Source organism: Microtus ochrogaster, linkage group LG9, assembly GCF_000317375.1.
Source record: "Microtus ochrogaster isolate Prairie Vole_2 linkage group LG9, MicOch1.0, whole genome shotgun sequence".
NCBI lineage: Eukaryota > Metazoa > Chordata > Mammalia > Rodentia > Cricetidae > Microtus > Microtus ochrogaster.
In genome coordinates, this window is record NC_022034.1 from 20,064,295 (window position 1) to 20,075,793 (window position 11,499).

Here is an 11,499-nt window from a genome sequence, read left to right on the forward strand (position 1 = left end):
ATGTTCCTCTATTCTAGCTCTCTCTCTATAAATTCCTTCCTTCAATCCCATCTCCATTCCCCCTTCTCACCTGATTCTCCTGTTCTGTCACTGATCCTGTCCACAATTGACCATAAAATCCATAGTGGGTTTTTTCTCTTTGATTCTTTACTTTTGGGGGGCCCTCTACCCATCTCCCAATAAATACATGGAGGCTTATTCTTTCTCATGAATGTCCAGTCTTTGTTTGGCTTGTTTCTCTGCAGGTTTTCCTAACTTCAATTGTCTATGTAGCCTATGCCACTAAGCTTTTATCATATTTCTGTATGTTGTTCCTTACTTATTACTTTATGGCTTAATGTGTAGCTGCATGACTGGCCTGGAGTTTTCTTTTTACTTTTTGAGCATCTCTTCCCAATTTTTCCTAATATTTATTCTCTTCATCTAGCCTCTATTCTGCATTGTTATTTGCCTTTCAGCTTATAATTGACCAATCGGATATTTTAGACATTCAAAGTTACACAGCTTCACAGAGTTAAATAAATACAGCATAAAAGAATTCATTACATCTTTGCAGCATTAAATAAATATTTTACAGCATAAACAAACATAATACATCTTTAACTAATATTCTACAACAAAAATCTATTCTATTTTTCCATCAGAGGGGGGTCCATAAGTCCCTTCAATGCCTTCTATATATATAAACTCTCTGGGTCTACAAATTGTAGCATGGTTATCTTTTATTTTATGGCTAATAAAAACATATAATGTAATAGATAACCTGTTTTTTCTTTCCGGGTCTGAGGTACCTCACTCAAGATGAGTGTTTCTAATCCCATTGGACTACAGATTTCATATGTCATTTTTAATAGCTGAATAATACTAAATTTTGTAAATGTACAACATTCATTTTTTTCTATTCATCTGTTTAGGTAGATCTAGGTTATTTCAAATTTCAGTCTAATATAAATAGAGCAAAAGTGAATATGGTTTAGCACGATCATAGGAAAGCAAAGTGAACTGTGAATATATGATAAGAAGTGGTATAGCTGGGTTTTGCGATAGATTGGTTTTTATCTTTTGGAGGAAGTCACTTGTCATTTCCTGACCACTTAGCCCTGAAATAATCACACAGAAACTATATTATTTAAATCGCTGCTTGACCCATTCATTCTAGCTTCTTATTGCCTATCTCTTACATATTAATTTAAACCATATCCATTAATGTGTACATCACCACCAAGTTGTGGCCTACCAGCATATTTTCAGCACATCTGTCTCCAGTGATGGATCTATGGCTTCTATCTGACACTGCCATTCTTTCTTCCATCATTCAGTTTAGTTTTCCCTGCCTAACTCTGTTCCCCTATAGGTCTGTTATAGGCCCAAAGCAGTTTCTTTATTATCTGATGATATTCACAGAATCCAGAGGGAAATATCATACCACCTCCCCTTTTCTGTTTAAATGAAAAGTAAGATTTTAAATTAAACATAGTAAAATTACATATAACAAAACAGGTATCAAGCAAAAATACAGTTAAAATTTTTATATCTACTTTATCTTTTATCATTACTAAGGAAAACTATAACTATAACTCCATCAAACTCCAGAAGGATATAATATTACCTAAATAAACAGGAAGTGCATTTGTAAGCAACTTTCAAAACTCTAGAAATTACAGAAACACCTTGCTGCCTGGACAGTCACCCAAAATTCTTCTGTAAAATTGGGGCATCCATCTTCAGCCTACAGGCCCATAGTATCCAGGGGACTGTTTTCATGAAGCAGGAAATTTAAAAGACAGTTCCACCTCTATTGGCAGTTTGTCTGTCGCTTTCTTCTGCATCATGCAGAATGTATAGCAGACTCTTTCATGAAGCAGGAACCCTGAAGAATGGTCTAACCTTTAAGCAAGTTCAATAGACATTTTTCTGTGGGTCCTGCATGTCCAGTTTATGTAGCACACCATCAAGCAGTCCAGACAAGAGTAGTTTCTTGCCCATATGGCTCAATTCCATAAGAAGCTGCTTCAATGCCCATCTTCCTCTTGAAGTAATTGGTGCTGCCAGGAACAGATGTGTCTCATAGTCATGAAAAGTCCTAAGATTTTAAAATATTTTAAATTCCATATTCTGGAGGTCTCTCAAAGATTTGAGAATACCTATCCACCTGAGATATATGTCTGTATATCTAGAAAATCTAACTAACATGATTACAAGCTTTATTATTGTAGGTGATTATGTATTAAGCTATATTTATTATTTATATTTATTAATTATACATTATATTTCTAAATGAGCTGCACAAACACAACACCTTAATCAAGATCAGAAATACATACACACAGTATAACAAAGTTTACCTAAAATTTGTGTCAATAAACCAAGATCCATACCAATGAAAACCTCTATAGCATGTTCCCCTTTAAATGCAAACAAAAACTTATAGACAATATTTGGGAATATGGGGATAGTTCTCCTCCAAACTTTTTCTTGCTTTCTTTTTTTTTTTTTGCATGAAGTATTTTTGGGAGTATATTCAGAGCAATCTTTCAGGGGATCTTGGTGCATCAAACCATATTATTCTGGAAGCAATCCACAGGTTCTCATCCTCTGTGGAAACAAAAGAACTTCTCTTTCAAAGTAACATATCCTTAGACCCAGATTCTGAAGTAAAGATTCCTTTGTAATATATATGCTGGTCTAGCTTATCAACCCATTTAATGAAATGTCTCTCCATACTTAGCTCCTTCACGGTCTAAAAAACCCAAAGAAAACACAATAATATATATATATAATCTAGACTCTCTGTGAATTTTCCATTTTTACACGGCTTATTTTTCTTTACTCCTTTTAATCTATGACTATCTGTTCTCTGTCTTATTAAAGACTTTGTTTTATTTTTTAAAATCCTATTACTTTTGTAACTGTCTATGCTCTATTTTACTCATCTCTTCCAAACCTATTTACTTGTATCCAGAAAATTAGGAAAAAACCTTTCTCAAGACCCAGTAATATATGCTCAAAGGATGCCACAAGGACATGTGCTCAACTATTTTCATAGCAACGTTTTTTTTTTGTCATAGCCAGAACCTAAATGTCCCTCAATAGAAGAATGAATAAGGAAAATGTGTTACATTTATACAATGGAGTACTACACAGCAGAGGAAAATAATGACATCTTGAATTTTGCAGGCAAATAGATGGAGCTAGAAAAAGTTATTTTGAGTGGGGTAAACCAGACACAGAAAGACAATTATCACATGTACTCACTTATTGATGGTTTTTAAACATAAAGCAAAAAAAAAAAAAAACAGCCTACAAACCACAATTCCAGAAAACCTAGACAATTAGGATGCTAAGAGACTTTAATCTACATGGGAAGTAGAAAAAGACAAGATCTCCTGAGTAAATTGGGAGCATGGGGATCTTAGAGGAGGAGTGAAGGGGTGAGGGAAGAGGCAGGGAGGTGGAGCAGAGAAAAATGCAGAGCTCAATAAAAATTAATAAAAAAAAGAAAATGAGAAAAAGATTTTTTTCATTTATTATTTATCTATATTCTTCTGTGAGAGTTAAGAATTTTGTAGATGCTAATTTTATACAGTCACCCCAGCTCTTCCATGATCCACCTCTCTCTCCACTTTCCTAGATACCAAATTTTGTGTCCTTTTATTTTAATCTTTTAAGACCAATTTGTATTACTTAAAATATTCTTGGATATGTGGTTTTTCCACTGACTCATGGTGAATGCAGAAGCAACTACACTCTTACAGAGAACCTACTTTTACTTCCTTAAAAGCTAACAATTGCCAGCTTCTCCAGAGTTAGGAGTATATATATTACTAACTTCCCAGGCCATGCTGTTGTGTTGTCTGTCCTGAGCTTGTATATATCTTGTGTATTTTGTCACAACCACATTGAGTTCACATGTGCAGTTGCCATTCTGTGTTCATTAGAAACTACTTGTTTGTACTCATCTATTACCTTTGGCCGTTACACTTTTCCTGGCCCCTCCAGCATAACTTCTGTGCCTTGAGAAGGAAAGTTTTGAATGTATATGCACTTTAAGTCTGCGAATTTCTGTCTCTTACTCTCTTCTTTTTGCCAAGGTGTGGTCTCTTTGTGAATCACCAACTATTTAAATATAAGATTCTTGTAATTGGATTGGAAAATGTAGTGATCTATGAGTATGACTTAAAAGTCACTTTAAAAGGAGTAACCCATTCTGGGAATTTCTGTTAGCTTCTGCTGTTTAGTAAGCAATGTTGTTGTTGTCCAGTTATAGGGTAAGTCCATAGTATGTATCTATTCATGTATGAATGAATGTTTGTGTATAATGCTTCTAAAGTAGTAAAGTATTAGTTTTCTATGTGTCTTTTTTAAAAAAGTCTTCAGTGTTAGTTATTCTTCTAACCTACAATTTTCTCTTCTTCTCCAGTCCAACATTTTATATTGCTTTATTATTATTTAGCATTATATCTTTATTTTTGGTTTATTCTAACATCCCTCTCTTATACAACCCTTTCTAAGGTCCCTTGGTAATTTGTTGACCCTGTGTGTATCCCAAATGCACCACAAATGATCTAAAATTCAAAGGTAATATTCACAATTAGAGGAAACACAACATCTTTCTTTCTGGGTCTGTGTTATCTCACTCTGATTGTTTCTACCTTCATCCATTTACCTTTCAATTTCATAAGTTCTTTTTCTTTAAGTGATAATATTCCACTGTGTAAAACTATGACATTCTCATTATTCATCCATCAGTTGATGGACAGAAAAGCTATTTCCTATTCCTTGCTATTGTGAGTGATGAATACTAATGAATATAGAACAGTGATAAACATTGATGAGTAGGTATCTCTAGAGTAGGATGTGGAGTCATTGGTATATACCCAAATTTGGTATAGCTGGATTATCTGGAAGTTATGTTTTAAGATTTTTTTGAGGAACCTCCATACTGATTTCTTTGTAGTTGTACAAATTTGCATTTACAATACCAGTGAATAAGTGTTTTCTTTCCCCAATACCCATGTTAACATTTATCATAATTTGTTTTTGATCTTAGCAATTTTGAAAGGTGAAAGATGAAATATAAAAACAGTTTTAATTTTCATTTGCTTGATGGCTAAGTATGCTGAACAAGCTTTAAAACTGTTTTTAGTTGTTTTTATTTCTTGAGAATTGTTTATTTAATTTCATGCCCCATTTATAGTTTTGGCTTTCCTAAACCTCATTTTGTAGAGCTATTCTCCATATTACAGAAGTCTTATTTATCCTTCCAGCACAATTTTGGTAGTAAAGGCATGGGTTACCACACCCAGTTATAAATTCCTTTCTTTTATTGGAATTTTTTTTTACATTTATTTTTATGAAGGAAATATGTTTGCAATTTTGTTTTTATTATGTGTTTATCTGGTCTGATATTAAGTACTGTTCACTTAAGAAATAAATTTTTTAATCTTTTCATCTGATAAGATTAATTTTCTTAAAATTATGTTTATGGGTGTGTCTCTGGGGACATGGGTGTACACATGCATTCAGAGGTCAGAAGACATTATGAGATCGCATGGAGTTAGGGTTACAGGTGGTTGTGAACTGCCTGAAAATTAAACTAAGTTCCTCTGCCACAGAGGTAGGTGTGACTATCTACTGAACAATCACTTCAGTCCAGTAAAATTGTTTTTTTTATTACTGTTATGTGCATTACCTGAATTAAAAAATGCTTTTCATCAGTAACTTTGAGGGTAATGTTAGGTATGAAATGGTGGGGAAAATCATGACCATTGTTAATAGAATTGCAACATTTAAGATCTGGCTACTTCATCAATGATGAAAATGAAAAAAATTATCTAAGGGGAAAATATTGACAAATATTGGTTATAAACCACAAATAGAAAAGTGGCAGTCACTAAGAAATACCATTGAGAGACACTTCTTGTTTAGTGTATGAAGAACTTTTAAAGATTTTTATGTTTGAATGACTTCAGTAAATCAGCAGTCATTTTAAATTTATACTCTTTTCTACACTGCACCCAGGCACCTGGAACAGCCTCTGCTTTTATGATCTCATAGTGGTCATAATCCATGATCTCACATAGTAAATAATTGTCAGAAAGTAATTTATTATGAAAATAAAAAAGAAGCAATTTTGGGTCTCCTTTCTCTTGATGAATTCTTTAAATTTTTCATTTATTGACATAAAATATTTAATGTGATTATATAGCTATTGATAAAATAAAATATTAATTAATCATGAGATAATGATAAATATCTGTTTAAGATATGTGCAAAATTATATAATTATATAAATCATTTATATTTTAATTACAGTGTTCAAACAATAGAATGGAATTCATGTTTACATAGAACTATCTGAATGCTGTATATACCATTCTTTCATTTAACAGAAAATAGCCATACTTTCCAATTTTTATTCAATTAAAATCAAAGTAGAGGTTTAAAATTTAATAATAAAATCATAATAAATTTCTGTCTACAATAAAATGCAAGAAAAATAAAGGGATCTTAATCTCGTTACAAGTACAAGATGTTTAATAGACTATGTAACATCAAGAATAATATCTGCTAAATCAATGTTACCTTCAACATAATTTTGTTTATGTACAGAGGTTGGTTTTTATAGAAAATTTTCCTGCTGTCCTTTGATGAAAATAACTAAGATAATTAGGTAGGGGAATATGAAGACAAATTTCATTACTGATAACCCTCAGGTTTAGAAGGGTAGCAATAGAGAATTACTTTATACACAGTTCTTCTTATGTTCTGTTTCACTGTTGATTAACACTTGTGGGGCCATGATGTAATACAGTTACTATTAAACACCCAACCTGTGCCATCTGTGAGGTTTTGTGTTTGTATTTCCTTTCCTAGAGACTGACTTTGTCATCCTACTCATTGTGTTCAGTCACATAAAATGTCTATAGATAAATAGTATGAAATAAAGCCTCACTTATAGGAAGACATTGGTTCAGTAAAATCTATTTAAATAGAGGACACAAGGAAGCAGTGGGGTAGGTTATCTAGATGATATTGTACTAGAGTCTCCTTTCCAGAATTAGTTTAATACAACAAAAGATTATTTTAAAAGCCCCAAAGATAGCTTGATATAGATTTACTTTACCTGCGGTTAGAGAGAAAGGTAGTCAATCCTTCCCATAGGCCTGTCTATACTTATTAATTATCCTCAATCTCCAGGTTTTTTCCTGTCTTTTAGCTTTATCTGTGATGTGGAATGCTCTCTTTATAATGAGAGAATGAAATAGGGCCATTACACTAAAAGACATACCCTATCCATCAGTTTCTAGTAGCTACCAACATATGATCAAATGTGGTTTATCTTGGAGAATGAAATTTTAATGGAAAATGAAGCTCCCACACTGATAGTGGCAGTATGGTGAATTATTTTCTTCTTTAATGTCACACTTCGCTAGACACTTTTCACAGAACAGTGAATCATGCTTAAAACAAGCAGCCTATACTTTAATGACAAAACATAATGCTGCAGAGGTGAATAGTAAGTGTTGGCAGTCCTAACTTTCCCTTCCAGCACCCTCTCTCAGGTGCCTGATGGACAATTCACAAAGTACATTTGCTGTTTTATAGATTGGAACGTGGGACCCAGCCAGTGGCCTGAATATGACAGAAAGTCAGAAAGGGAAGCCAGCGAACATCACAGACTCCTTGTCTAATCGTTCTTTGATTGTTACCACCATTTTGGTAAGTTTTTGTTTCTCGATTATTTTAGATGGGTGTAGATAGAAAATAACATTTTAATAGGAAAACTAATGAGCAGAATGCACTGTATTATAGTCATTTAGCAATTACTGTAAAACAGTAAACGCAATGTTTATTCAGTCCACATTTTATTTGTTAATCTTCAGTGATATAAGTCATATATTTGAGGTATCTGTATTGAAAAACAGCTTTATGTGTTATTGGAAATCTTTACAGTTATACACAATTTACTACTATCGATAAATTGCCAACATCCAGATTTGAAAACCTTTTAGTCATGTAGAAGTAAATAATTAAATGAATAGCCAAATGTAAATTCTTTTACTAAAATTGTATTTCACAGTATATAGAAATTATTTTTCAATATTTTCTATAAAAATTACATTTCTTTCTTGTTTTCAATTTCATTGTTTCCAGCTTGACTAATAGCTCTCATCTTACTAATTTTCTTTATGCAATAAAATAGAAAGTAATTTTAAAAACCAGAAATGTTTCACTGTTACCATAATTAAACCAATGTTGATAAATTAGATATTTTACCAATAAAATAATTACATGTTTTAATTAGATTGCTAGTAATGATCATTTATGACATTTACAAAGAATAATCTTATTTGTAGTATAAGCAGTAGCTTTTAGATTATTTAGTCAGTATTTTCTATTGTCAAGATAGTTAACTAGTGCCTTTTCTGTTTCTCTTGACCAGAGGAAACAAAGGTAGCATCTCAGAAATCCCCTGTAAATACTTAGCATCCATAATCTCTAAATTTGAGTACAGTGACAAATCAGGCCAGGAAAAATCATATTTTTGATCTTAGTAGCAAGAATGGATGTCAAAACTGGAGGCATTCAAAATAGAATAGTTTGGATTAAAAGTTTTTAATATTGAAGCAATGCTGGCAACAATGACCTAACAGCCTTAGTGTGGTGAGGTTTTTTATTCTCTAGCTGAGGATTTCAGACTCTTCTTTATCTTATCTAAAACCTTAAGACCCTCTTCAATCTAATATTAGTCTCCCCCTGTTTCTTTTCAAGCATAAATCTCTATGTGCACAAAACAAGAATAATTCTTCAGCCAAAACTTTAGTACAGACAATAACATATTTGACTTATTGTCCGTCAAACCATTTGTCCAAGATGTCATGACTTGTTTCAGCAGATATGTACTCTGCTGCTGAGAGGCAGCCTATTCTCCTGGGGTTTTTATTGTATCTATGCAATATTACGATTTTTCTGATTTCATACTATACAAAATTTTAAATAATTCACAATGATCATAGATAGTTCATCCCTGAAAGTCAAGTCTTTTACGGTCTTAACTCTTGCCACTCTATCTTCATTTCCTCATCAGGAATCTGTGTTTTGATTGAACTGGGATAGCCAGGTATCCTTCTATTGTGATTGCTTAAACATTGCACTCTCTCTCTCTCTCTCTCTCTCTCTCTCTCTCTCTTTTGCAAATGTTCTTCTCCAATTGTGACATTTTTGCATTTTCACTTATACACAATTCCAAATTTTTTAAAAAAATGTTTTACATGTGCATCATCTTCCAAAATATTATTGAAAAACAGAACTTGACTCTGTCTCTCTATTTTACAACATGTGTTCCACAAATCTTACAGAGTAAAGATCATCTGTAACTTTCTGTAATCTGGGCCTTTTGTCCTCCCAAACAAACTACCAAATGTAACCTTTCTTTTATAACAACAAACCTTTACTCAGTTTTTTATTTTCTCCTTATATTTCAATATCAACTCATCTTTCTAGCCTCTTCTCTGAGGCGTCCATCCCAGGAAGGACTGTAGTCATTCTGCTTAGATGAGTGCTGGGCTGGGAAACAGTGTGCCTTACACTCACATTTTCTCTCATCACATTTACCAGGTATTACAAAGGGGTTTTTAATTTGTGTATATCTCTTATGTGCCTTTATTGTAAAATTACACAATAGCAATAATCAAACTTTATATGTTTTTTTGGTTTCTTACTGCCACAGTGCCATTTATATAACACAATTAATATTTATCAATATTCATAAAACTAACAAATGATAATTAAATTAAAATTATAGAAAATATTACCTTTTAATGACCATATTTAAATATTTTTAAATATTCAGGCTACTTAATTTGTCTAGGAAATGGAAGTAATCATATCACTTATTTTTTTAATATTTCTTAATGACTTAAAAAACAAATTTATATAGATTTTTCTCAATCATAAACAACTTTTTATTTGTTAATATGCAGGTACCATTTGATTACAGCTTTTGTTTGTCTTGTTGTACTAGGGGTTGAACTTAGGTTATTGGATATCCTATACAAGTAGGCTAGCTTATTTTAAGACAGGGTCTTGTTAAGTGCTAAAGCTAGCCTAGATCTACAGCTATTGCTCAGGCTGTCTTTGACTTTGTGATCAGCTCAGACTCCCCTATAGTTGAGATTGCAGGTTTGCTTTAGCAAGGCAAGATAATTGAGAATTATATCAGAGTCAGCTATAAGCCAAAAGATATTAACACTAAAATGCTGAAAGCAAACTTGAATAATTTAAAATAATGTCTCTGTATTTTAGTCTTGGCTATTTTCTTTATAAGATTTCCACAAATAGCAGTGATTTGCAGTGGTACTGGACAATCACCAGTAGGTTCAGCATTCCTTAAAACTAATGTAATTATCTATCAAACATGTATGATGCCTTTTTTACATTTTTGAGTATTCCAATATGCTAGTTCTTAAAAGATCCTATTATGTCCTAAAAGAAAAAAAAATAATACTATCTCCTTATCCCTAATGTTTTTTGTTGTTTATTTGTTTGTTTTACTGTTGATGTTTTGAATAATACTCTAGCCATTAAGAATACATAATAAAAATGGAATAAATTTGCAGTGATTATTTATCATGTCTATATTGAACCTGTACAATATCTTGACATGTAATTCATAGGTGTGATATCTGATTGGACTATTAATTACTTCCTGTCTTCAGAAGCTTGAATTGTATTTCAGATACCATGAAAGCTATATAGAAATAAAGGGGCTTTAGACTATCCAGTTCACATTCATTCAGGTTCTGTCTTCTCAGTGTACTGTGTCTTCAACAAAAGGGACTTCTGCTTCTGAGAGGCAACCAAGAGTAATGGCAATAGTCTATACTGATTTAAGAGTTACTTGCAATACGAACCATTTGAAAGGAGGTTTCTTATGCCTGGTACTGGGTTTTTGTTATTCTATGACTTATGTTCAGAGCATTGCCAGTTCAACTAGTTTAGTCCCTTTAAGTTATATATATGCACATACACACATTTATGCATAAATACACTTATTTATTGAATTTTTTTATTGTGTATCTTTAATCCTTTTCTGACCAGGACTGCTTCTTAAAATGCTAAGCATTCCTTAAAAACCTGGGCTGTGGCATTTCTAGGGCAAATATGGTCCTGTCTGCTACCTCTGTTCAGTCCAACAGAGTGGAAGTCTGTTCACTGACTCTGAGATTGCTGTATGGAAACCATCCTCACCATCTCAACTCTGGTAACCAGCTGGCTCATGCTGCCACCAAGTAACTTGCAGAATGCTGTCCACAAACCCCATTTAAATGCAAAGCCTCCTGAAAGAGCCAGAGTTTGTACTGGCAGCATGGCTTTTTTCCTACTATCGCTGAATCAGGAAAACCTCTTTTAAGGGAGAAGTGGCATGCTGCCAGCAAGCAGAGACCATATGAAAAAACAAATAATGTGGCTAAACTTGTGTGTGTGTGTGTGTGT

The 11,499-nt window shown here is 32.8% G+C and overlaps 1 protein-coding gene across 6 annotated transcripts in view; it reads left to right on the forward strand.

The window, feature by feature from the left end:
* Grik2 (glutamate ionotropic receptor kainate type subunit 2) overlaps nt 1-11,499 on the forward strand; it is a 588,331-nt gene that overhangs the window by 352,832 nt on the left and 224,000 nt on the right. For all 6 annotated transcript variants that reach the window (XM_026787407.1, XM_005363515.2, XM_005363512.2 and 3 more), the window contains exon 10: nt 7,609-7,722. In XM_026787407.1, coding sequence (XP_026643208.1) covers nt 7,609-7,722 — 114 coding nt within the window. The remainder of the gene's footprint in view (nt 1-7,608; nt 7,723-11,499) is intronic.